A 27,129-nucleotide genomic window follows, 5' to 3' on the forward strand; every position below is an offset into this window, starting at 1 on the left:
TGATTCTGGCACCCTCCAAGAATTATCAGACATGTGCCGAAACCAATTTGACTTAATGGTATATCCCGAAACAACTTTTCGGTATCATCAAAACTTATCCGATGACCTCTCTGTGCGGTACGATTCCGCTGTTCGAAACCATTCCGGTGTCCGAAACTTTTTTCGGTGATTTTGTCTCAGACTCCCTGTCTAGTATTCAGCAGATAGATGACCCTTTAGCGTGTGACCCTATAGGTTCGGTGAAGTATAGACATGACCCGGAACCCCTTCCGATCAATGATCAACATCGGAGCCGTGGACACCCATATTGACCCCTATACCCACACGAATAAATATTCGAGTGAACCTCCAGTTGCAGTGAGCTATTCCTTTTGCTTCGCGATATGTCCCAAACCGAGGTGAGATTTATTGCATTCCTGTGGATCAACAATTTGTCCAGCATGCAAGTTACCTCATTACCGGTTTTGTTCTCTTTTCTCGTTTCCGTGTTCTGGCATCCCAGTGATCAAATCACAACGTGTCTGGCCGGACGATGATGGATACCGTTACACCGAGAGGGCCCGAGTATATCTCTCCATCATCGGAGGAGCAAATCCCAATCTTGAGCTATCTTGTTACTTCCTATACTTTTCCGTGAACCCGTAAGCTGCCGTAATAGCCACCCAGTTACGGATGACGTTTAACAAACCCCAAAGTTCACGAAGCAAGCACGAAGGAACTTGATACTCTCATGGTCTAAGGAATTATGCAAACATTAACTATCTCAATGATATTAACCATAAACTTGTGACGAAGGTATCTCATAGCATAACACCAATCCGGGTTGATTCAACACAAGCGTTCTACCAACATTGTGCCCTCAAAATTGCCGGCATAGTCATGCCCATGATCAGGAAAAAAGGATCATCATGCAATACTTGAGCTAGTTTTAGAGGCAAGACTAGGAATAGATTTTACTGTTTATTATACCACACGTGCATATGAGTTCCCTCCGAGCCTCGTGGATATTGCAGACTCGAGAATCATTGCAGTTATAGCATGGATCATAAACATTCATTACAAACTTGGAGATACAAAATAACTGTTATTACTGCCTCGAGGGCATATCTCCTACAGGAGGTAATACCCTACTTCCTGCTTGATTGATCTTGATGATATGAGTATTAGAAGAGTTGATCTACCACGAGATCGTAGAGGCTAAACCCTAGAAGCTAGCCTATGGTATGATTGTTCTTGTCCTACGGACTAAACCCTCCGGTTTATATAGACACCGGAGGGGGCTAGGGTTACACAGAGTCGGTTACAAGGGAGGAGATCTACATATCCGTATTGCCAAGCTTGCCTTCCACGCCAAGGAGAGTCCCATCCGGACACGGGTCGAAGTCTTCAATCTTGTATCTTCATAGTCCAACAGTCCGGCCAAAGGATATAGTCCGACTGCCCGAGGACCCCCTAATCCAGGACTCCCTCAAGAGGGCCCGAACCTGGGTAAACATCGTGTCCCCCGCCTCCTGTTACCATCGATCCTAGACGCATAGTTCGGGACCCCCTACCCGAGATCCGCCGGTTTTGACACCGACAGTTCTTACCAACGCATCAAAACCACAACGATATTTCCTCAAGTATGTGTTGTTTTAACCTTCAACAAGGACTGGGCGTAGCCACACTCGATTCAACTAAAGTTGGAGAAACGGACACCCGCCAGCCACCTGTGTGCGAAGACGTCGGTAGAAGCAGTCTCGCGTAAGCGTACGCGTAATGTCGGTCCGGGCCGCTTCATCCAACAATACCGCCGAATCAAAGTATGACATGCTGGTAAGCAGTATGACTCGTATCGCCCACAACTCACTTGTGTTCTACTCGTGCATATAACATCTACGCATAAACCTGGCTCAGATGCCACTGTTGGGGAACGTAGTAATTTCAAAAAAAATCCTACGCACACGCAAGATCATGGTGATGCATAGCAACGAGAGGGGAGAGTATTGTCCACGTACCCTCATAGACCGTAAGCGGAAGCGTTATGACAACGCGGTTGATGTAGTCGTACGTCTTCACGATCGACCGATCCTAGCACCGAAGGTACGGCACCTCCGTGATTTGCACACGTTCGGCTCGGTGACGTCCCACGAACTCACGATCCAGTAGAGTGTCGAGGAAGAGCTTCGTCAGCACGACGGCGTGATGATAGTGATGATGAAGCTACCGGCGCAGGGCTTCGCCTAAGCACTACGACGATATGACCGAGGTGGATTATGGTGGAGGAAGGCACCGCACACGGCTAAAAGATCAATGATCAACTTGTGTGTCTATGGGGTGCCCCCCTCCCCCGTATATAAAGGAGTGTAGGAGGGGGAGGGGGCCGGCCTCCTAGGCGCGCCCCAAGGGGAGTCCTACTCCCGGCCCTTCCCTAGTTGGATTAGGAGAGAAGGAAGGGGGAGGAAGGAGGAAGGAAAGGGGGGGCAGCCCCTTCCCAATTCGGATTGGGCTTGGGGGGGCGCCCCCCTCCTTTGCTCCCTTCTCCTCTCTCTCCCACTATGGCCCAATAAGGCCCATATACCCCCCGGGGGGTTCCGGTAACCTCCCGGTACATCGGTAAATGCTCGATCTCACCCGGATCCATTCCGATGTCCAAATATAGTCGTCCAATATATCGATCTTTATGTCTCGACCATTTCGGGACTCCTCGTCATGTCTGTGATCATATCCGGGACTCGGAACTACCTTCGGTACATCAAAACACATAAACTCATAATACGATCGTCACCGAACGTTAAGCGTGCGGACCCTACGGGTTCGAGAACTATGTAGACATGACCGAGACACGTCTCCGGTCAATAACCAATAGCGGAACCTAGATGCTCATATTGGCTCCTACATATTCTACGAATATCTTTATCGATCAAACCGCATAACAACATACGTTGTTCCCTTTGTCATCGGTATGTTACTTGCCCGAGATTCGATCGTCGGTATCTCAATACCTAGTTCAATCTCGTTACCGGCAAGTCTCTCTACTCGTTCCGTAATGCATCATCCCGCAACTAACTCATTAGTCACATTGCTTGCAAGGATTATATTGATGTGCATTACCGAGAGGGCCCAGAGATACCTCTCCGACAATCGGAGTGACAAATCCTAATCTTGATCTATGCCAACTCAACAAGTACCATCGGAGACACATGTAGAGCACCTTTATAATCACCCAGTTACGTTGTGACGTTTGGTAGCACACAAAGTGTTCCTCCGGTATTCGGGAGTTGCATAATCTCATAGTCATAGGAACATGTATAAGTCATGAAGAAAGCAATAGCAATGTACTAAACGATCAAATGCTAAGATAACGGAATGGGTCAAGTCAATCACATCATTCTCTAATGATGTGATCCCATTAATCAAATGACAACTCATGTCTATGGCTAGGAAACTTAACCATCTTTGATTCAACGAGCTAGTCAAGTAGAGGCATACTAGTGACACTCTGTTTGTCTATGTATTCACACATGTACTAAGTTTCCGGTTAATACAATTCTACCATGAATAATAAACATTTATCATGATAAGGAAATATAAATAACACCTTTATTATTGCCTCTAGGGCATATTTCCATCAATTACCCACCCTAAACTTGTCTTAGGGTTGACTTTGCAACCCTTAACTTTTCTTTGGTTCATATTGCATCTCGAAACTGTAAAAGAAGTTCACAATGCAACCCTCGCACAAGTCGATCTAGTTTGACTCCGGGTTTTTTGCCACGTCATCGATTTTCTCGTCTTTTTTACCATGTTGACTGTCTAGTCATCTAGTCATGCACGGGGTCTCCCGGCATGAAACATCTTATCTCTGTTTCAAAGAACTTCAGCTTGTGTTAACTGTCTAGCAAGCTAGTCGTGTTAACTTTGCTTGTGCCCATCGTTATTTTAGCACTAACCCCTTAATAACCTAAATATTTAAATGTCTATTAAAATTACTAACATTCACTGAATTTCGTTGATTTTGGTTGTATCTCTAGTCTAAGATAAATATCCCCTTATCTACCGGTTTAACTCCATTTGCATCTCTCCACTCATTCAAGCACACAGGGAAACCTTACACAATCGCTCCCGGGCTTGGCTCACAAGGCAACAAAAACTGGCCTAGCTCATGGGGATATACCGACAGCTGGGGCACTGGGCAGCAACGTTGGGTTGCCTCACCGAAGGCATCGACACACGGATTATCGACTGATGATACCCCCTCCCCCCTCCCCCGCACACCTCCTCCCGCGGTATCACATAAATGCAAATTTGTGCTGGGTTGCCTCACTGAGAAATGGTCAAACAGTTGCTCCCTTTTATCTCACATACTTGTCGATAATCTTGTTACATGATGAAAAGAAACATCACATCATTCTTCCTTTGGTGCTACACATCATAGAATGAGGCTACCAACCAGGAATGATGCGAGAGGTACAGTTAAATTGTCATCCAATTCAGTGTTGTTGGGGTGTGACTGTACAAGTGACGCGGCTACGGAGACCACAGGGAAGCCGAAGGTCATGCGCCAACTTTCCTCAATGAAACCAAAAGTGTGAAAGTAATGCATGCACCTGAACAATATGAGAATGAAGATTAAGCAAAGTACGTGAAAGCATGGTAATATGTCTCATTAAGTAATTACCCAATTGAAGCCAAGAAACCAGCTATAGCCATCGCTATGCTTCCAGCATATGACTTTTTGGGGTTGTATGGAAGCTTTTCTTTCCCTAAACGTCTCCCCACTATGTCTGCTACACCTGGAAGCATAGAACAACATCAACAATGGGTGATTTTTTTATCTACTTCCATTTCGAGCCACAGCATGAGGAATGCAACAAATTGGTGACAAGTGCAGATATATGCCCATACCATCTCCAGCGCATAAGTTGCAGATAAGTGCTATAGCAATCGGAGATGTTCTCCAAAGTACAGAAGTGGCCAAAGCTATAGCAGTAACATAGTACAGTGGTGCCTTGAGGAATTCCCTGTGTTCTATAGCAAAAATAGGTAAAATGGAAATATATTGAATAACCAAAAGTTGGCATATGTAAGTGTTCAACCTTTGCTCTCTAGTCCCCGCAAAAAAAAACCTTTGGTCTCTAGATCGGCTCAATATTTTGACTACAACTTCATTTTTCCTTACTCCTAGCCCCAATAGAAGAGTCCTTATAATATTAATCACAGACGGAAGTGCAGCAAGGAAACGAGCATACCTTCCCGAGCTGTATAAATTATAAAAAATAGTATTCAACACCAAGATGCTGATTTACATTGACATGATCAATTCAGAATTTAATCACCTGAAAAGGGGCCAAAAGAGCAAGGGTACCATCCCAATAGTTATGTGCATAAGTTTCCTATTGAGTTTCTGCATCCAAAAAAGGACATTTTATCAATACAAAGTGCCTATGAAGTTGCACATTTCATTAAGGCAGAGACACTCATACATAGCTACACCCTTCATCCACAAATATAGGGCTAATACATTTTTCGAGGTTATTACACAAAGCATACCATTGAATGCGTATGTGAAAGGAGTTTATAATGATATAATTTGTATATCATACATCTCATATACTAATAATTTTATTATTAGTCAAGGGCTACCTCAAAAAACGTATTAGATCCTATATACGTGGATGGAGAGACTATGTAACATATTAGTAGCATATTTAGTGCCAAATGTAGGCCACGGCATATAGTTAACTTTTGTGAGCAAGTCCTCTTTATGCTTGAATTAACTGAGTAGGCAACCCTAAATGTCATCTGGAGGCTCTAAATTCATGACATGTTGACAGGCCAATTGGCATAGTGACATCAGTCATAGAATAAATTGCAAATAGGATGGGCTGTACAAAACCCAATGGGTCATGAACTGGGCTTCTGTTTTTCCTTTTTGAACAAGGAACTGAGCTTCTGTTAATTAAGCTATACTCGCTCCATTCTTGAAAGAGTGTATTTCCAACTTTGTTGGAGGGTCAAACTATCTCAAAGTTTGACCGAGTTTGTGCAATAATATATCAACGTTTATGAAACCAAATAGGTATATGATGAAAATATATATTTTATCATGAATGCAATGCTACTAATTTGATGTCATAAATGTTGGTGTATTATTATATAAATACGGCAAACATAAAAAGTTTGACATTTCAATAAAGTTGGAAGTACACTCTTTTAAGAACGAAGGGTGTATAATAGAATTTATCTTTCACTCCAATGGTTGATCTGCCGTAGGAATAACACACACCAAAGGGCTAGAGCAACCGAACAAATGCAGTTCACTAGAAAACTAGTGCACAGTTATTTAGTAGTACTCTTACCATGATCAGATAAACTCCCACCATTCCTAAATATAAGTTTTTGTAGAGATCCCACTATGACCACATACAAATGTATATAGACTTATTTTAGAGTGTAGATTCATTTATTTTGCTCCGTATGTAGTTTATTGTGAAATCTCTACAAAGACTTATATTTAGAAACGGAGAGAGTAGAACTATATTTTGAATGATAGCTGGAAAAAGATCACAGACGTATTCTACTTGCAATTACAAAATAGAGCAATTCATGCACATAATTCACCCATCACATTTGTGTAAATCATCTCATTAAACATTTGTGTTCATATATATCTGACAATAGCAGCTACGTAGACTTCAACTTAGCATGCCGACGCCCGACTTAAGATGTTTTCTGTTTTCCCCCCTATATAGAGTTATTGGTACGCGAGTTTGTTACGTACTACCTATTCATCATTAGTTATTACACTTGAAGTACTATCATTTAGTGACCAGATCGCAGAAGCCGCGCTCGACAAGCCCCTGGATGAAATGGAAGAGGCCGTGGGCGACGCCTGCGGTGAGGGCCGAGGACACGAGGTCCTGGACCAGGCCGCTGCTGCCCACCGGCGAGATCACCGCGGCCATCGTCGTTGCACGCCGGCTCCGGCCAGCCGTGCAGCCGCGGCGGAGGGATGGCGGCACTAAGGAGGAGGAGGCAGTCAGCGCGGCGCTGGTGGGTGAGCGGAGCGGTCTCGATGGGAGGCAGGTGTGGAGCGGGGAGGAGGAAGCCGGGGAGAAGGGATGGACGCTGAGGCGGAGCATTTTTGTGTGTGTGCACAGCTGACGACGAAGGTAGGAGAAATGGGAGATGCAAGCTGCTTGAATCCAACAAAAACTAGCAAGCCTCGCGCGGCAGATTGGAAACGGCAGCGTCAATGGTTTCACGCCAACCGAAGTACGTACAATGCATGCTAATCGTATCTTTATGCTGTGATAACGTTAGCCTTTGCATGTCGTGATATGTGGACGTTACTCGTTAGTCTTTTTGCGCTTTGCATGTCGTGAGGTGCACGTGATGACGTGAACAAGTCAGTTAGGAAAATGCACAAATGCAACAAAATGATGGTGATCACGGAGGGGCATGTGTCATGTGAATGGTACTAGTACTTTTTGTTATGCACACGTGTTCAGTGTTCTTCAAACAGTAGAAAGTTCGGCACAGTCTTGCTTCAAAGCAGAAACCACGGCCTGAGGAGCGTTACCTTGAAAACCCGAGTATCCTAGCTCACGCAGGCAAGACAACATGCGGAAGCACACCATGGCGAGCAAAGAAAATCACAGGAGATCAGTATAAACGCTCAAGTTTTGCCATCCTAATTTTTCTTTTCTCCAGAGAGCAAGGTATACGGCACACAGCGTCAACCTTGGGGCCAATCTCAGCATGTAAACAGTTACTACTACCTCCGTTCCTAAATATTTGTCTTTTTAGAGGTTTCAAATGGATTACCACATACGGATGTATATAGACATATTTTAGAATGTAGATTCACTTATTTTGCTCCGTATGTAGTCACTTGTTGAAATCTCTAGAAAGACAAATATTTAGGAACGGAGGGAGTAGAAAATTGTTCCTATGGTTCAGCAGCATTTACAACAACAAAAATATCGCATGCTTGTCGATAATCTTGTTACATGTCGGAAGTTCAGGTGGAGAAAAGAAAGTCACCGCATTCTTAGCGCTAAACATCAGAGAACGAGGCTACCGACTAGGAATGATGTCAAAGGAACGGTTAAATTGTCATCCAGGTCAGTGCTGATGGGGTGTGACTCTACAAGTGCCGCGGCTACAGAAACCACAAGGAAGCCCAAGGTCATGTACCAGCTCTCCTCCATGAGACCGAAACTGTGGAAGTAATGCATGTACCTGAACAATATGACCAAACGATTGAACAAAGCACACTGAATGGGGAAACGCAGGTAACATGGGTAACATGGTCCCATTAAGTAATTACCCGATTGAAGCCAAGAAACCAGCCACAGCCATCGCTATGCTTCCTGCATATGACTTGTTGGGGTTGTATGGAAGCTTTTCTTTTCCAAAGCGTCTCCCAACTACGTCTGCTATACCTGGAAGCATACAGCGACGGAGGGTGAACAGCCTAACTATATCTGCTTTCGTCCAGGAAGGGCGAAGCAGCTAAATCTTTTGGCATGCTGTTTACAGCCACAGTGTGAAGATAGGCAGCAGATTATGTTGCGCAAGATAAAAGTTTGTTCTAGGACATATAGTGCAAAATGCAGATATATGCACGTACCATCTCCAGCGCACAAGTTGCAGACAAGTGCTATAGCAATTGGAGATGTTCTCCATAATACAGACGTGGCCAAAGTTATAGTAGTAGCATAATACAGTGGTCCCTTGAGAAGTTCCCTAAGTTGAAAAGAAAAACAGGTAGAAAGGAATCATAACCTGAACCGGTCAAAGCAAGACTCGATAATGCCATAGAAAATGAAACGGAGAATCTCAAGACAAAAGATCTGTATTTAATAACAAAGGGTTGGCATTGACTGTGGCACCTGTGGTCTCCAGATCGGCTCATTGATTTGACCATAGCTTCATTTTTCATTATTCCTAGCCCCAATAGAAGCATCCTTATAATATTAATCCCTGGTGCAAGTGCAGCAAAGAAAGGAGCATACCTTCCAGAGCTGTATAAAGCATTAGTACTGAACACCGAGATGCTGATTTACATTGCCAGTATCATTTCAGATATCAATTACCTGAAAAGAGGCCAAAAGAGCAAGAATACCATCCCAATAGTTATGTGCACAAGTTTCCTATTCAGTTTCTGCATCCAAAAAAGGACATTGATCAATACAAAGTGTCTATATGAAGTTGCACATTTTAATAAGAAAAAGACACCCGTACATGGCTAATTGGCTATGTTACACTGGTTAGCATATTTAGTTGCCAAATGTACGCCATGGCACATTGTGTTAACTTTTGTGAGCAAGTTCACTTGTGCTTGAATTAATTGAGTAGAACAACCCTAAATATCATCTGGAGGTTCTGAGTTCATGATGTATTGACAAGCTATCTGAGATCAGTCAAGAATAAATTGTAAACAGGGTGGGGTGTGCACAACCCAAGGGTTCATGGAATGGGTTTTTGTTAGGCTACAGAACAGTGGCGGAGGACCACATGGTATGTGTGGTAAGCAATTTCTGAATGGAAATTAAGTTATGCTGATTTAGCTTGTTAGCTCTACTTAAGGAAAGTACATAATCCAAAAAAAAAAGAACAGTAGCGGAGGACCGTCAAAAAAATTGGTAAGGTGAAGTCGAAGGCACAGGCTAAAATGAGCACATGATCGTTTTAATTGCCTTTCCTCTTTAGCCTATAGCTAGCATGTAGCAAGGAGTATAGGCAGAGTAGTACTTTATATCCGCACTTATGTTCAACAGGGTCAATAGCACATGACGAGATTCAAGTGTCTTCTCTGAAGGATAATAGGGCCCAATTGTTGGATTATATGGAACAAGATATGTTGCCCTATGGGGTCCTCTGCCAGTGCTACAGAATAGAATTCATCTTCCACTCCAAAAGATGGACTGTCGCGGGAATGATGCATCAAAGGGCTCTAGAGCAACTAAACAAATACAGTTGACTACAAAACTAGTGCACAGTTATTTAGTACTCTGACCATAATCAGCTGTAGAACTACATTTTGAACAATAGCAGGATTTGTGGATATCTCAACAACTTTCAGTCTCTCATCCGAAATATTTGAGTTTCTAAAGTATCTAAAAGTAGCAGCCTATACCCGGATCATAACTCATAAGTACTGAAAAAAAATCACATATGCATGCTACAGAATAGAATTCATCTTTCACTCGAAAAGATGGACTGTCGCAGGAATGATGCCTCAAAGGGCTCTAGAGCAACTAAACAAATGCAGTTGACTAGAACACTAGTGCGCATTATTTAGTACTCTGACCATAAGCGGCTGTAGAACTATATTATAATAGCAGGATTTTTTTTGAGAACCAAAGAGTAGGCTACTCATTGGTGTTGTTACAGTCACGTTCATACACATGAGCGAGGTTATCAGGGACCTTTCCGAACAGTCTCTGATCACCAGATTCCACTGCCAGTTCATGGGCGAGATTAGCAGGATTTGTGGATATCTCAACAAATTTTAGTCTCTCATCTGAAACATTTGAGTTTCTAAAGTATCTAAAAGTAGCAGCCTATACCCAGATCATAAATACTAAAAAAAAATCACATATGCATGCTACTTACAAATTATACAAAATAGAGCAATTCATGCAGTGACAGCTAGATTTCAACTCAGCATGCCGATTTAATCGAACCTTAATAAATGACAGAGTTCACCATCAATTCTATTTATAACTGACAATAGCAGCTAGATTTCAACTCAGCATGCCGAATTAGGTTTCTCTTTCCTACAGTGTTACTTTGTATGCAAGTTCGCTACCTATTTACCATTAATCTCAGCTGAAATATGATTTCTATCAAATCATATCGTGCAACAGATAACTCTATAAATTTCAATCCTAATACTTAGCTTGTTCATTTTCAGAGTAACAATTCAAAGGATTCGACCTCTGGTGCACACAAACTCTATCACCAACAAAACGTGAGACGACTCCACCGCTGACTATCTGTCATATAACCCATTATTGGGAAATCGATGTAATTCGGTATTGCCCTGGTCTCGTTACTGTTTTCTTTAGGGATGACCTCGTTGCTGTTGTCATGTTACTGTTACATCGTACTAGTAGAACTTACTAGTATACAGGATAAGACGGAGCGGGGCTTTACGAAACCAGTGACTTGATGCGGAGACTGACGCGCTAGATAAACGGTAACATTTGGGGGGCAAGTGAGGGGCGCAGGCCGTTGACTGACTGACTGACCTGGTCGCAGACGCCGCGCTTGGCGAGCTCCTCGAAGAAGCGGAGGAGGCCGAGGGCGATGGCCGCGGTGACGCCTGAGGACATGAGGTCGTGGACCAGGCCGCCGTCCCCCGGGGAGACTACCGCGGCCATCGTCGTCGCTCTCCGGCTCCGGTCGGCGGCGCAGCCGCGGCGGAGGAAGCGGAGGGAGGGCGGCGGTGAGGAGGAGGAGGCGATCGGCGCGGAGCTGGTGGGTGAGCAGAGGGGTCTCGATCGGGGGCGAGTGTGGAGTGGGGAGGAGGAAGGAAGCAAGAAGGGATGGGCGCCGAGGCTGAGCATTTCGCGTGCCCACAGCCGACGGCGACAGCGAGGCGGCTGGCTTAGAGACGAGGGAGGGGAAAATTGCCTATTTTCAATGGAAGTGTAAACTGTTTTGCCTACTAATCAGACAAATCGGTAGCCGAGATCAACAAAATGCGGAGACTATCGGTTCCTCAGAGGGAAAAGAAGAAGATAGGATACCGGCTTTCACACGCTCAACGTTAAGTTCTCTCCCTCAAAAGAGAAAAAGATAAAAAACGTTAAGTTCAAGGCCATAAATAAAATTATGTCATACTCCCGCCGAAAAATAGGGACTTGACATTTTGTAAGTTGTGTTAAGAAATATTGGATCAGTCAATTTTCAGGATTGAAATCTAACCCAGAAGGATTCGGCGTGCTTCGTTGTATGGTTGGCATTGTTTATTTATCTTTTTGCAAACAGATGATGAAGTGCGTTTCTTTTTCGGTATGTCCAGCTCTCATCTAGATGAGAATTAACTATGTCTCATCTTAATGACATTAGTATGGAAAAAAAAGAAAAAAGAAAAGGAAAAAATCAGCATGAATCTCCGCGTAAAATCGAATGGCACGAGAGTGAGCAAACTCGTTTTTATAATGTGGTCTTTTGATGGTGTGTTATCTGCAAATCAATCCACACATATGTAGGGAGGCTACTTTTACAGTGATGACATATGTATTATATTGGTGCTACATTGTTTGATTTTGGCATTTACCTTTTGTCAGGTGATGAGAGGGTGCGAGACTGATGTATTTTATAAAGTTGTTGCGGATTGATTTGAGAAATCATTGACCAGTGAACTAAATTCAAAATTAAACACCTCACCTGAATAAGAGAGCTCAATCCAAAATCATATCGGTGCTACAGTGTTGTATCTTGGGTTTTTTTTTTTGTGAGGTGATGAGTGCGTGCACAATGTTGATATATTTTTATAAACTGGTTGTTGCCGATTGCTTTAAGAAATCATTGACCAGTCTAAATCATGAACCGGACTTAAAATTGGACAACTTACTTAGATGAGAGAGCTCCTTAAAAAATTATGACCAAGTTAAAATTGAGAACCCAATTCAAAACCAATATCCTTCATTGAATGGAAAGCTATCGGTATTGCGTGCGTCTTCCATTCAATTTTAACTTGGTCAAGTATCCTCAGTATGCCAATCCTCAAGTGAGCTCAGTGATATCGTAGATGGCTAGCATGCGTCTTCCCCCACCCAAGCTGCTGCCCCTCCATCTGTCTGCCCCCACCCGAGTTAATTGAAAGTATGAAAACCCCGAGTATGTACGAATGTACTTGATCTTCAACACAATCTATGCTTGGGTTGACACAACTTCTAATCTACTCGACTTGTGTTGGGCGAACTTGTGTTGAATGTTTTGTAAACTTCATGTGGTGCAGTAGAGCATCATTTGTTGAAATGTTCTACGTAGTTCATGTGGTACGGTGGAGTATCTTATAGGCCATTCGCAAAAAGAAAGCACTCACCGACTCCACTAATACTTATTATTTATATCCAGTAATCAGGGAGGTCATCCGAGTGAACTATTATTCCCCAGTCATAAAGGAACAAACGAACGTTTTTGTTGGCTCACAAAACCACTCCCAGTGAACCCTTCATAATTGTCGTGCGAAAACAAACGAATTTGTCATGTTGATTCATAAGGATTTGTCATGTTCTAAAATAAAAATGGATGGAAGGCTTACTTGAATTCTAATTGGAATCTATCCAGGAAATATATTTATTAGCTTCTATCTAGGAAATATATAAACAATTCAAATGGATGGAAGGCTTACTTGAATTCTAATTGGAATCTCGAGTTACACTTAAAAACAAAACGAAAACTACCTTTAACATGGATGATAATGACATTAATAGATAGATGCAAACATTATGATCATTCCCATAAATTATTCATATTGTTACGAGATCGTATGAATTATATACGATGTTATTACAAGACTATGTTGGTTTTAGTATTTTTTTTATATAAAAAGTGGAAAATGCTTTGTTGGGGTATCCTCAATGGCCTTATTGGGCCATGGCCGAGTCAGTGGTAGTATGTGACGGTTTGTAATCCATGACAATTTCATGATTTCATCATAGAATGTGTCACCTTATTGGGACACATGAGCCCTCTTTTGATCTGTGATGGGAATTCCAAAATGTCACGGATTTAAGCCAATATGTGATGGTTTTTGGGAACGCCACTAGAAATCTGTCATGGATTAATAGATTTCTTGTAGTAACAGGGCTATCTTGGATTTGTTTGTACCGTCGTGCGGGCTTCGGTAAGGTGACCCCCTCTCTTTGTTCCTATTCCTTTCTATGGCTAATAGGGGCTGTTTGGATGCCACCCTGACAAATTTATGCCTGACCGGACGTCTACCTGAGAGTTGCCTGATGGTTGTTTGGTTGGATACCTGAAGCTTACAATGCTAGCCTAGCCTGAGAACCACATGCCACCATTAGCCTGGCTCGGGCCACCAGAATCCTAGGCCTGAATCCGGCTAACTAAGAATAACACATTAGTACACTCTCTTCTAGGTTGTATCATGTCCTTGTGCATAGTATTATATTATATGATTTGACTGGTCTTTTCTCAGGCTTTGGTTGCCAACCAAGCAACTCCTTTCTATGCATCCCTGTCAGAAAAAAATCACTAGAACCTCCGGCTATTCTCAGGCAGCAAAATTTATCAGGCACACTGCTCAGGACACGAACCAAACAACCCCATAGTCTCTTTGCACTTTTGAGGTAGGGCATAGTGAAAAATGCCATAGATTTGGTGGGAGTGTTCCCTAATGCATTGGGAGTTTCCCACCTTATTTATGCAGATGTCACCCTTTTTTTAAAGAGAACCAAGGTCGAGCTATACATATAAAGGAGGTCATTGGCATGTGTGCAACAAAGACTCATCAACTACTCAATCCACAAAAATGCTCAATCCAGTTTGGTGCATGTTGCACCAATGAGACCGAGCATGAGGTACATCAAGTATTACATTTGCAGAATATGGACTTTGAAGCAAAATACTTTTAGTATTACATCAAGTATTACATATCATGATTCTCTATATATGATGACCTAACCAATTTAGTCAAGAACTTTTAGTGGGGATCGAAACAAGAAAAAAGAGAGACGCATTGGTTGGCATGGTATAAAATTGTTTAACCTAAGTGCAAAGGGGGCATTGGCTTCCATGACTTCCACATGTTTAATCAAGTCCTGCTTGCGAGATCGGACTGGAGATGTTAACAAGCCTTTACTCCCTTTGTGCAAGGGTGCTAAAAGCTAAGTATTACACTAAAGGTTCACTCAAGGACACGGTTTTTGTAAGTAATGTGTCATCGACTTGGCATGCCATACACCATGGACTAGACCTTTCGAAGAAGGGCCTCATATGGAGCATTGGTAGTGGGCAAGCAAGTGAGGGTATCGAGGGACCCGTGGTTGTCCCAACCGCCTTCCTATCGTGTCGGCACCAACCATGCAAATTGCAAGTTCCATTAGGTCGCGGAGCTGGTCAACAAGCAAGGACACTAGAACAGGGATCTCCTCCGTGGCCTTTCATTCCCATTGATGTTGAATAAAATTTTAAGATCAAGCCTTCTCTGTGATGGTTCGATTATTTGACCGCTTGGTCCCCTGAGCCAATGGGCATCTTTAGCGTCCAAAGTGCTTACAAAGCTGGCTCTTGAGGAGCAACGTCACACTTCTGTGTGCACCACGAGCAGGGAATCGAACGACAGGCAAGCCATCTAGAACACAGTATGGGGGTGTCATACTCCCCCAAAGGTACGAGTCTTAGCTTGAAGAGTGGTGAGCAATGCTTCAGCAGCCATGGAAAACAAAGCAAAAAAGAAATATCGTCAAAAATGATATATGTCCTTTATGTGACGAGGATACATTACATGTCTTCTATAGGTGTCCGAGATCAAGGGACCTCTGGCAAGCTATGGAGGAGACTTGGCGCGTGCCCCAGCTTAAAACCATCATCAACACTGGGCCGGATTGGCTTCTCCAGCTGATACACTGCTGCAGCAATGATGAACGCCAATCGGTACTAATGACCATGTGGCGCATATGGCATGTTCATAATGCGCTCACGCACTCGAAGACGCCACCCACAGAAGCTTCACGGCAATTTCTCACTAGCTATATTGAGCTGCTCATGTGCATCCACCATGCAACACCCACGAACAGACCTTGTGAATGGAAAAGCTGTATTGGACTATGATCATATGCTCAGACAGAAGAGTTCAAACTCCTTGTGAGCGGGGAATCCTAGGCCAACGGAGAATTGGTCTCGACCCCCTAATGGCTGGTGTAAACTAGACGCCAATGGTGCCTTCATTGAAGTTGATGGAACAAGAGGTGAGGGCATGATGGTTTGGAATCAGTGCGGCGAGGTGATCTTTGCATCATGCCGGTTCTTCACAAGATGCTTCTGTGCGCTCGAAGATGAACTAGCGGCCTACATGAATAACGCAACACTCGGACTCTAATGGAGCATTCAACCATTCATCTTGGAAACGGAGTGTACGATCGCTATGCACAAGATCACTGACGATGCAATCGACAGATCCCTGGTGGCTTCCATTGTCGAGGAAACAAGATGCCTTCTTGCGCAAGGGCATGGTATGTGATATCACATGTGAGAAGGAAGGTTAATCATGTTAGTCATACCTCATAAGCTTGCCCAGATGGGCCATTTTCCTTGCAAACTGTTGCATCATGCATCAGCCGAGATTCTTATGCTCGACCCAGTTCTGTTGGTCCATTCTCTCAGAATCTTTAGAATCAGACCTCCCCTAGATTCTCTAAGAATTTGAACCTATATTATTTTGGCAATCCTAGCTTCAAGATTCTGGAAGAATTGGCCAAAAGAACCGAACCATAATTGAAAGTCCAATTCGCAAAAAAAGAAAAAGAAAAATGAAACATCGCGGTGCGGCCACGTGGTGTGTGAGACCCTGGGCCGATTTTGCGTTATATATATACACTCGCGTGGGCCTGTCTTGTATGGGAACCAACCGTAGGCCGAAGACCATTAATCAGCGAACCGAAAAAGCAGCCCATCCCCCGCCATTTATAACCGGACGGTTGTTTTAGAGATACGTCTACTCATTTCTACATCTATATACAGTGATTTGGTTGGCAGTTCGACAAAGGAGGAGGTCGACAGCTCCTCATGATTAAGTACATGTGTTATGAATTATGATGCGACACAGTGACATGCAGTGATGACTTGGACCATTTCCAACCTTTCTTTGCCCAGAATTGGGGCTACGTAACTCGACGTGTGTCCTTGCTGTCGCCGCAAATGGCATCTTGATCGTCCCTCGTTCTGCAGAAATGAGATTGTAAGTGGTTCGCGCCATGGCATTCTTGACATAATAATCTTTCTAAAAAAACAGTCGTGGCAGGTAGCAATTAATGGCGCGCGCCAATGGCAACGCTCGCTATATAAACACGAGCGCGGACAGCTGCACTACTGTGGTCGGCCCAGTTACTCGCGCGTTTCGTTTGCCAAAAATGGGGCCTAAGCCAACGCTCGCCGCCACCGCCGCGTCCTTTCTCGCCGTCCTGGCCGCCGTCCACCTTGCCGTCGCGGCGACCGCCGTGGACGACGCCCCGCTGCCGAGGCTCCCGCATCAGGACATCCCGGCCGTGTTCGCGTTCGGCGACTCCACGCTCGACACGGGCAACAACAACGTCCTCCCCACCATGGTCCGCGCCGACCACGCGCCCTACGGCCGCGAGTTCCCCGGGGGCGCGCCCACGGGCCGCTTCTCCGACGGGAAGCTCCTCACCGACTACCTCGTGGAGGTGCTTGGCATCAAGGAGCTCCTCCCGGCGTACCGCTCCGGCGCCGCCAACCTCACGGTCGCGGACCTAGCCACTGGCGTCTGCTTCGCGTCCGCCGGCTCCGGCCTCGACGACGCCACGGCCACCAACGCCGGCGTGGCGACGTTCGGCTCGCAGCTCGCGGACTTCAAGCAGCTCCTTGGCAAGATAGGCGGCCGGAAGGCCGGCAAGGTGGTGAAGAAGTCGGTGTTCCTCGTGTCCGCCGCGACCAACGACATGATGATGAACTACTACATGCTGCCGTCGGGGAGGAGCAAGTACACGCTCGAGCAGTACCATGACCTCCTCATCGGCAACCTTCGAACTTACATTCAGGTACGTATCTCTTTTCTTGCTCCTTTTCTCCAAAATATCGGCAAGATCGAGCTTGACTGCCCCCACTAAAGACCTTTGAGCTTAATTAGTTGAGCACTTTGTGGAGAGATTAGCTAAAATAGCACTCCTATAACCACAGTAGGCGTTGACAAACGAACAGCTGTCACGTGTGGGCGTGCTTATTCCGGGACGTGTAGATAGTGGCCGCAAATCTTCACTTGCATTTGTGGGAAGAGGACACGCGCAATCACGCTAGAATCGCGCTTGTCTCATCGCATGAAAGAAAGGCGGTGAGGCACTGAGCTAGTGACAGTGGTGCTATCACGCACGCATGAAAGAACCACTTGCAGCTAGGCCGGGCGCTCTGCTCCAGCAAGCAAGCGTCTTAATCGTCCCTACAGTAGAATGCAGATGCATCATGTGCCGCTGTGCGCCACCACTAGCTGGAAACCAGTCGAGAGCATGAATTCTGTTACCGTACGTGGTTTAAAGCATGCGTCGTCATGCATCGAATGTGAACGGGCCCCGGCGCTCAATGCACGTACCTACTGATGCATGCAGGCCATGTACGAGCTGGGCGCCCGGAGGATGCTGGTGGCGGGGCTGCCGCCGGTGGGGTGCCTCCCGCTGCAGCTGACGATGGCGGAGCTGCGGCAGCCGCCGAGGCCGCAGGGGTGCATCGCGGAGCAGAACGCGGCGGCGGAGAGCTACAACGCCAAGCTGCAGCGGATGCTCGCCGAGTTCCAGGCCCGCTCGCCCGGGGCGAGGGCCGTGTACGCCGACATCTACAGCCCGCTCAAGGACATGGTCGACCACCCCGACAAGTACGGTGAGTAGGGGCCGTCCGACCACCCACACATGATCGCATGCACTGCTAGCCGTGCAGGGATCCCATGGCATGCATACGATACGAGACGGCGTCTACTGTTGCTATTAACTGCTTGCTGTACGCCCGATCTGGTGCAGGTTTCGTGGAGGCGAGCAAGGGCTGCTGCGGCACCGGGCTCCTGGAGATGGGGCCGCTGTGCACCGACATGGTCCCGACCTGCGCGAAGCCGTCCGAGTTCATGTTCTGGGACTCCGTCCACCCCACGCAGGCCACCTACAGGGCCGTCGCCGAGCACTTCGAGCGGACCAACATCATCCGGTTCGACAATTGATGTGATGCAGATTTGGTGAGACGGTCTAAAGAGAGTGTGTGTCAGAGCAAATAATGGCTTGACACGTGTTGAAGTTCAGGGTGGAAATGAAACTGTATTTGTGAGATATGCTTACGATTCGGTCACCTACACGCAACCGCTGTGTCTTGTGTCGCTCCGTTCCGCCCCCCGGTGGCCGGGGACAGCCAGCTCCTAGCTGTAGTTGCTTTGCTTCCACTGTCTATCTTCGTGCGTTTCGTTCTGAACGACGGATGTCGGCGAGGCCTTTTAGATGGCGGTGGCGACGAGAGAGACGTGTATCCATACGGGCGGCTGTTTTAGGCGTCCACTGATCCGGAGGAGGCAGGGCCGGCCGGGTAGATGTTCTAGATCGAATCGGGGCGGCGCCGGGCGCGGTGCACTTTTTTCTCAAGGAAAACGCTTGGAAACAGCCGGCATCAGTCGTCATGCGTCGGCGATGCATGCCCCACGGCCCGACGCACCGCGTTGCACGCCACCCTCCTCTTCCAGAAAAGCCCCTCGTCTTATCCTTCTTCCACACGCCAGACCTTAGGGCGGGCATCTCCAGCCGATCCCTTAAAACTGGTTAGAGGAGTAAAGTTTTCAATTTACTCCTCTAATCCGTACCTAGCCAAAGTCCTATAACTGTTAGAGAAGTAAAAATTTACTCCTCGGCACCGCGGTTTCCTACTTTTACTCGGTCACTCACCCGCTCGAGCAAAAGCAGCCCCCTCTCGACTCGGCCTCACCCACCCCCTCCCCCGTCGCATCTACTTCGGCTCTTCCTACGTAGCCTCCGCTAGCCATCAGGAGCCACCGACGACCCCTGGAGGACCTGCACGTTTGCACTCCTCCACCACCCGGATTTAGTCCTCTTTCGCCAGCGGCGGCACCTAAATCAGCAGATCTATGACCCTCGCCGCCTCTGCCGTCGGCGGCGACAGATTCAACGCATTTAGGCCGCCGGCACAAGCATGTTTTCAATGGATCCGATGGGGACTGAACCATGCAGCCCCCTCAACCACTCCACACCGCATCTCGATATGTCCTCCTCCTCTCGGCACTCGGATCTCACTCATTGACATACCACAACCACGTCTGGCCGTCAGCCGGGGTTAGCACTTGCCCAGTGGCTTGTCGGCTCTCCGATGCCGGTCATCAAGTATGGCCACTGCCTGCGGCTGGTGATGTGTCAAGTTTCGAGCATGCCGAAATATCCCGGATGAGTGTTCTTCAACAGCGAAAAGGACGGGATGAGTGGCTATTTTGTGGTTGTTCTTCGGATTCATCGCAATTTAGGACTTATTGTTTGTTTAAAATTGTATGTAGGACGGATGCAAGTTTTTGTATTGCGAAGAAGAGTACATCAATCTATTGCTAGGGGGAAATTTGTTAGATGTTCGTGCACTACTTGCTAGAGTTGAGAGTAGAGACGGCGCAATGTCCACTTGTGTTGAGGCGGAGAAAAACGAAGTGTGCAAGCTCAAGAAGACGATAGAGAAAAGCAACAATGTGGGCAATGAAGATATAGAAGAAGTATTAAACGAACTAGTGGGAGTAGTTATGGCACTTGGGTTTCTATTAAAGTGTCTAATTATTCTTAAAGTTTTCTTCGAATCAGTTCTCTTAGCGAAGAAACGATCAAAACTAGAGGAGTAAAAAAATTACTCCAATAAGCTTTACTCCGATGTTTACTCCTCTAAAATTTAGGGGATCTACTAGAGATGCTCTTATCCCCATGGTGCTCTCTCCTCTCTTTGAAGCTCCTGCAATAGCGGTCTCCAGTTTCTTCGAAGCATCCGATGGGGTGAGGTAGGCGGATCACCGCCATAGCCCACGCGCTCCATCCTCGGGGAAATCTAAGCGAGTCGGGGTGCAAGGTGCTACATCGCACGCCGTTGCTATAGGTGTGCGTGGCTCGTTTATGCAATGGTGGCGGTGTTGTTGAGGCAACTTGCTACATTGCTCCTGTAGGAGTCTGGAGCTACGAGCTCACCATGATTGCCACATAGTCGGTGTTGTTGTTGCAGGCGTAGCATCGCCGATGACAAGGCTAGCCGACGTCGTTGCAAACTATTCGCCAGAGACGTTGCAAGGGGTTGCAATAGGTGTCGTGCTCCAAGTGGGCTTAGCGGAGATGCAGGGGGTGCTGCGACCCAAAGGAGATGAAGCAAACGGGCGCCCATCGTTAGATGCTTTGAATGATCAAACGACTACAAGAGGGGGATCTGTCGGCTCGCTGGCCGACTAATTTCTCCTACAAAATCAGTCAGCAAGTGCGTAGCACCGGCCTTTAAAAAAAAGAAAAATGTCCATAGATATTTTTTTCTTCCTTCCAAAAAGTTAATTTTATTAGGTCTTAGTGTAGCATCATGAATACAAAACATATCAATCATATAACATGCCTTTGCATTATTAAGATGCACATCACAAACATCAACTAACACACATGAGAACAAAATAAAATAAAATAAAAATCCACACTAGGAAAGTCGTAGTAGACCAAAACCATACATAAGGCAAGAAAGGTGGGAGACCCTAAATTATGCCACAATCCATCATCCCTGGTCACCTGCTCCAATCACGACACACCACCGTAAAGCAGCGGACAATGTTCTATTCATTGTAGATTAGACAATTAACGAAGTCAATGGTACACAAGTAACAGGTAGACAAGAGCATCTACAATCTAACTTAGCAAATCCGCCCCCTAAATGTCTATGGACGCGCCTTGTCTGTACCTTGGATGTCCGTTTTAAGCCCCTGCTCGTCCATGCATCCAGTCATGCTCCTTAGTTTCACTACATCGAATCGATCGTAAAACACTCTACTATGTGTGAAATATTAGTGGCATTTGTCCCGGGCTCCCGGCCTTGCGTTGGGTTTACCGACTCCAAATTCGAAAATCGCATTTCAGAGCTGGGGACACAAGGTCGGGACCAAGCAAATTTCGCCGTTGACTGATTTGTCACTTTTGTGTAGTTGACGTGTCAATGTATTTCCTCATAAAAAAATTCACACATGTACTAGTATACTCTCATATCTCACTGTGTAATTTCTTTAGAATTGTTTGAAACTTTGAAATGTGTTTTTTCTTAACTTTCAAACGAACCAGCTCCATGGAGCTCGAGCACCAAAATCCTGCACTTACATTGGGACGTACAACGCCTCTTTCCCAAGGATGAGGAACACCACGGCGGGAGTGCTGACTCCGATGGCGATCACAACGTACGCAGGCCACCTCGCCGTGGGCGCAACGGTGATGTAGACGGCGGTCATGAGCGAGACGACCATGGCGAGGCAGGCGAGGATGGTGAGCCTGTGGCCCCACATGAGCTGATCGAGCTTGAACTTGACGGGGTCCCGCCATGCCCAGATGAAGCAGAAGACGACGACGATGGAGCTGCACATGGCCACAGTGTTGGAGATAACGAAGATCTTGAACGCCGCCTTGTGGCCGTGGAGGGCCGTGCCATCGGTCTGGCTGTACCCCCCTGGCATGGTGAAGGTGGCCGCAAAGCTGACGGTGGCGATCAGCGTGGCCACCAGCGTGTAGGTCCCGACGCTGAGCTCGTAGTACTCGTCGTGGCCAGCCCTCCGGCTGCGCAGCGACTGGTAAGTGGCGATCGGAGGCAGCTGCTCCTTCTTGCACCTGGAGGCCTCGTGCTTCTTGAGCGTCTTCCACAGGTACATCTCGTAGGTGTCCATCTCCTCCGTGGCGGCGCGCTTCTCGATGAGGCTGCGCGCGGACTGGCCCTCCCGGTTGAGGACGCAGGGGTTGACGCGGCGGTCCTTGAGCAGGAGCAGCGCCGACTGGATGCGCGATAGGGAGGCGGCGAGGTGCAGCGGCGTGTTGCCGGCGCGGTCGACGCGGTTGACGATCTCCTCGGGGCGGACGTGCTTGAGCAGGCGCTTGAGGGCGTCCACCTTGCCGCTGGTGATGGCGACGTGGAAGGCGTTCCGGCCGTTGCTGTCCACCATCTCCGCCACGTCGGGGCACTGCTTGAGCAGCTCCACCATGGCATCCGTCGAGCCGTAGTAGGCGGCCACGTGCAGCGGCGACTGCAGGTCGCGGTTGCGCTTGTAGGCCAGGTCCACCTTCCGGTTGAGCAGCAGCTTCACCACGCGGGCGTTGTTCTTCTGCGCCGCGTAGTGCAGCGCGTTGTTCTCGCTCGAGTCCGTCAGCCCGATCTGGTCCGGCGGTGTCGCGTCAAGCAGGATCTCCACCACGCCTGCTTGCATCGCCGCCATTTGTAATCACACGATATACATGGCAGGGCAACGAAAAGAAGGCGACGGGCAGGTCACTTACGTGCGTGGCCGCCGAGGACGGCCTGGTGAAGGGCGGTGCCGCTGACGGAGTCGGAGGGGACGAACTTCTCGTGGACCCAGGGTTGGCTGACGATCTTGGCGACGACGTCGGCGAGGCCCTCCCGTGCAGCGATGTGCAGCGGCGTCTGCTGCTTCACGTTGAGCGCGTGGCCGCGGCCGGGCTCGGCATCCAGCAGCCTGAGCGCGACGGCGCTCCTGCCGTGCTTCACCGCCTCGTGCAGCGGGGTGTCGCCGACCTTGTTGGCCATGAACAGAGGCCCCTGCGCGGTGCCAGGGGAGCTCCGGGGAGGTTCCCCGGCCTTTCCATTCTGCGCGGCGGGGGAGTGGCGCGGATGCTCCGCGGGCCATGCGCTGGCTCGGCCGATGAGCAGGTCCGCCACGTCCACCTTCCCCGCCCTGGCCGCCAGGTGCAGCGGCGTGTCCCCGTCAGCGTTCTTGCTGACGAGCAGCTTGTCGTCCACACCAAGGGCCGCCTCGGCGAAGCCGGCGTGGCCGAGCTCGGCGGCGATGTGCAGCGCGGTGTTCTGCTGGGGCGTCTTGGAACCAAGGATGTTGGGGTTCTCGGCCACCAGCTTCTTCAGGCTTGCCACGCTCCCCTGCACCGCCGCCTTGTGCAACGCTGGGTCCATCCTATTCCTACCTACAGTAGCTTCTTCTACTCTTCACCCTCTTGGACCTCGATTGTGGAGACAGAGAGCGACAGAGTTGATTGATCATGTGGATGAAGAAGCTTTAAGATAAGTTGCCGCTGGATTCCTTGCCTCCTCCCTGTATTTTTGAACTTGTGCTGCGGTTACGTGTGAGTTGGGGGTGCTTTGCTTGGCAATCCAACGTTGGTATATGCCTCTGATGCATCACCTGAAGTGAGGAAGAGAAACACAGAGGAGAATTCAGCGTTTTGGTGCCACCTACGGACAGCCTTTTCTTTTAGAAATGGAGGACCCCGGCCTCTGAACCATGCATACAACCACTTTATTAATTATTCACACAAGACCTTACAAAGTCATACAAAAATAAAACTAAAGCCACCTTCTAGACAACATCTGCCGCTACTCTTATCCAGCTGATGAAGGGATGTTGATAGTCTGGGCCTAATACCAAACAGACCTTGCAGCCAAACCTAACATCTAAGACCTGAGGTCCCAACCAGGACGCCTGCCGGGTAAGGGCACCCACCAGTCCGGTGCACTCCTCAACCAGGACACCTGCCGGGTATGAGGCCGCCACAACCACCTGCCACCAATCCATCTTTAGTGCTGTACTGTTGCATGTGCCTTGCCCGGTCTAGCTGCCGTCGACGCCACCAAGACGCCAGACAACGCCACCATCTGCGCTCGTCCATCATCACACGCCCACCGGCGAGACCCCGCTGCTCCATGCCGCTGAGACTCGCCGTTGTCGACGTGTCAGATACCACGCCGCTCCTCCTCTTGTCCCCTTCAGCCAACACTTGCTCCAAAACGACGCCCCCAGGAGGGAGAACGACATCGAAACATCGCCATCGTCCGATCCGGTAGACCCAGATCTAGGGTTTCCCGCGGAACCTTCCGATCAGGTTGACGTGATCTGCAACGACGATGCCTCGAGAAGGGAACGACGTCCGAGACGCCGCCATCGTCCGCCATAACTGCAGTCAGGCACGATTTTCACTGGAAGCCACGTCGTCCCGGTCTCGTGGTTGGCTGGAACCGAGCGGAGTCTCGCCACGAAGACGAACGCCGTCGTCGGTAAACCGGCGGAGATCTGACATCTCCTCACCGGTCCCTCCACGCGCCGCCGGTCGGAGGAAGGCCACCCCGCGGCGGATCCGGTCGGGGCGTTGGATCCGCAGTCGCCGCCGCCACCATCTCCTCGCAGATCAGGTACCCCGTCGGATGGGGCGCTGCCACCGCCGCCATCCATCTCAGAGCTGCCGCTCCGCCGGCTTATGGCACTTCGGCCACCGCCGCATGGCAAGGGATCGCCGCCCCAGCCGCCGTCTTCGGATCTCACAAGACGGGCCGCCCCTGCCGCCTCAGATGAGATCTCGCCGCATCCACCCACCCAGGTGCCTTCGGCGCCGGCCCGCCGCCACCGCGGCCCTCGCCGACGGCAGTGGTGGCAGAGGGGGCGCGAGTGGAGGCCTGCGGCGCTAGGGTTTGGGGGCCCTTGGCGTTGCCTAGGGGGAGGCGACGCGAGAGGGAAGGGTTTTATCCTCTAAATTTTCTTTGAATCGTTCCCACCTACAGGCAGCCTAAAAGCATATGGTTAAACTTATCTAATTCTAACTACAACTATATAGAAAATGGGTGTGGCTAGGAACTCACGGATATAGCATGACTGAGACTTTAAGACTTAGCAAGACTGATAGAAAATTTACTGAGATAGGTCAAATAAAAAAAACATTATCTGATTCTTCATGGAAAAATCATAAATATGTACTATTTTTTAAATGTGGATTGACTGACATTCATATAAGAAATGATTGTCAATTTTTACTATGTAAATACAATAATCCTACACCTATGAAAGAAGTTACCAAAGTTTGGGTAACTTTCCTTCACCAATTTTCTTCGGGCCCCTGATTTTCAGGGTGGGTGGGCCCCTCCTCCTCCACCCCCAATCACAATTTGCCAACTGGATCATTGCTTAAAACTTAACGTAACTTGTTTGTAGGTGTAGCATTGCTCATGAAAATATGTTCTACATGCAAAAATGCTACACGTACAACCTTTTACGATACTGCTATAAACCCTTCCATAAATTCTATTCAGCCTCACCCTGAATTTCACCCGTGTGGGGCCTGCCCTCACCCTTAGTCCAGGAATGAGCCTGTAAAGTTATGTAAAGCTCCGTGCCAAAGTCGTTCTACATGTCAACATGTGCCCTGCTTCTTTCTGAATCCAGCAGCCAAATCTGCGTCGCCGGTCTCATACCCGGGGCGATCGCTGGAGAAGGAACTGCACTGCCACATTAATTAGCTGGAGCTAGATACTACTCCCTCCGTCCCATAATATAAGAACGTTCTTAACACTAAACGTCCTTATATTATGGGACGGAGGGAGTAGTATCTAGATCCGTTCCTCCAATACCGTCTTATTCTTTGTTGCAATGGTCACGGCACGAGGCCAGGATTGAAGGACAACGTAGGTGGCTCAACCAAGCATGGTACAAACGTCAGTAAGAATAAAATGAGCTTTTGCTTAATATTGGTAACTACATAAAAATGCAAATTAACTCAGAAACGAGCAAACCTGTATAGATGCATGAAAAAGATTCAACGGTTTACAAGAGAAAGAATCCTCAGAAAAGGGAAGAATAATGGGGAATTAACTCATAAACGAGCAAATGTAGATACGAGCTTTTGCTTAATATTGATACTCCCTTCGTCCCAAAATTCTTGTCTTAAATTTGTCTAAATACGGATGTATCAAGTCACATTTTAGATTAGATTCATCCGTATCTAGACTAAACTAAGACAAGAATTTTGGGACGGAGGAAGTACATGTGAATGCAGTTACTGATTTAAGTTTAGAGCATCCTCCCCCCTCATCATCAAGGAAGAACACAAAACAAATTCCACACAATAATACTGCAGCAACTTTGACCAGGAAATCCAAGTCAGAGACCTGTGTCAACTATACAGACTTTACCAAACTAATCAAGCTACATGCTTAAGGACAAGTGGAAGGCGAGGAGTTTTGTTAAATAGAGGAGAAAGAAGCCAGCTTGCTTGACAAGAGTATTAAGAACAAAGGGAATTTCTTTGTTTTCAGTCTTCATGTGCATGAACATTTGAAAGAATGGTTGTAATACACAGCACATACGCTTGCATATTAAAAATGAGTTGTATTTGTTATACCACTCTGGCTGTGTGCATCACTCGATTTTACATTTACATATCTAATTAT

General features: G+C 47.5%; 4 protein-coding genes across 7 annotated transcripts; 1 reads left to right on the top strand and 3 right to left on the bottom strand.

Annotated features, from left to right (window-relative positions):
* Window positions 1-4,311: 4,311 nt before the first annotated feature.
* LOC109780312 (probable phytol kinase 2, chloroplastic) lies at window positions 4,312-7,676 on the bottom strand. 4 transcript variants are annotated; one of them, XM_073510855.1, is made up of 6 exons: window positions 6,813-7,676; window positions 5,319-5,386; window positions 5,079-5,240; window positions 4,888-5,003; window positions 4,661-4,775; window positions 4,312-4,589 (listed from the first exon to the last, which is right to left on the bottom strand). In XM_073510855.1, the coding sequence occupies exons 1-6, from the start codon at window positions 7,122-7,124 to the stop codon at window positions 4,412-4,414; spliced, it is 951 nt and encodes a 316-aa protein (XP_073366956.1). In that variant the 5' UTR covers window positions 7,125-7,676; the 3' UTR covers window positions 4,312-4,411. The 4 variants fall into 4 exon arrangements, with proteins under 4 accessions (XP_073366956.1, XP_073366957.1, XP_073366959.1 ...); XM_073510856.1 differs by having other exon boundaries at window positions 4,888-5,010; XM_073510858.1 differs by lacking the exon at window positions 5,079-5,240 and having other exon boundaries at window positions 4,888-5,010.
* A 273-nt stretch (window positions 7,677-7,949) lies between these two features.
* LOC109780318 (probable phytol kinase 2, chloroplastic) lies at window positions 7,950-11,636 on the bottom strand. Its single transcript, XM_020338911.4, has 6 exons — window positions 11,244-11,636; window positions 9,084-9,151; window positions 8,880-9,011; window positions 8,618-8,733; window positions 8,315-8,429; window positions 7,950-8,226 (listed from the first exon to the last, which is right to left on the bottom strand). Exons 1-6 carry the CDS (start codon window positions 11,559-11,561, stop codon window positions 8,049-8,051), a joined length of 927 nt encoding a protein of 308 aa, XP_020194500.1. The 5' UTR covers window positions 11,562-11,636; the 3' UTR covers window positions 7,950-8,048.
* Window positions 11,637-17,041: 5,405 nt separating this feature from the next.
* Window positions 17,042-19,043, top strand: LOC109780309 (GDSL esterase/lipase At2g40250). The gene is made up of 3 exons (XM_020338900.3): window positions 17,042-17,747; window positions 18,309-18,576; window positions 18,714-19,043. Exons 1-3 carry the CDS (start codon window positions 17,100-17,102, stop codon window positions 18,905-18,907), a joined length of 1,110 nt encoding a protein of 369 aa, XP_020194489.1. The 5' UTR covers window positions 17,042-17,099; the 3' UTR covers window positions 18,908-19,043.
* Window positions 19,044-21,934: 2,891 nt separating this feature from the next.
* LOC109780308 (uncharacterized) lies at window positions 21,935-24,118 on the bottom strand. Its single transcript, XM_020338899.4, has 2 exons — window positions 23,220-24,118; window positions 21,935-23,139 (listed from the first exon to the last, which is right to left on the bottom strand). Exons 1-2 carry the CDS (start codon window positions 23,866-23,868, stop codon window positions 22,055-22,057), a joined length of 1,734 nt encoding a protein of 577 aa, XP_020194488.1. The 5' UTR covers window positions 23,869-24,118; the 3' UTR covers window positions 21,935-22,054.
* Window positions 24,119-27,129: the final 3,011 nt, after the last annotated feature.

This window comes from Aegilops tauschii, chromosome 3 (assembly GCF_002575655.3).
Source record: "Aegilops tauschii subsp. strangulata cultivar AL8/78 chromosome 3, Aet v6.0, whole genome shotgun sequence".
Classification (NCBI taxonomy): domain Eukaryota; kingdom Viridiplantae; phylum Streptophyta; class Magnoliopsida; order Poales; family Poaceae; genus Aegilops; species Aegilops tauschii.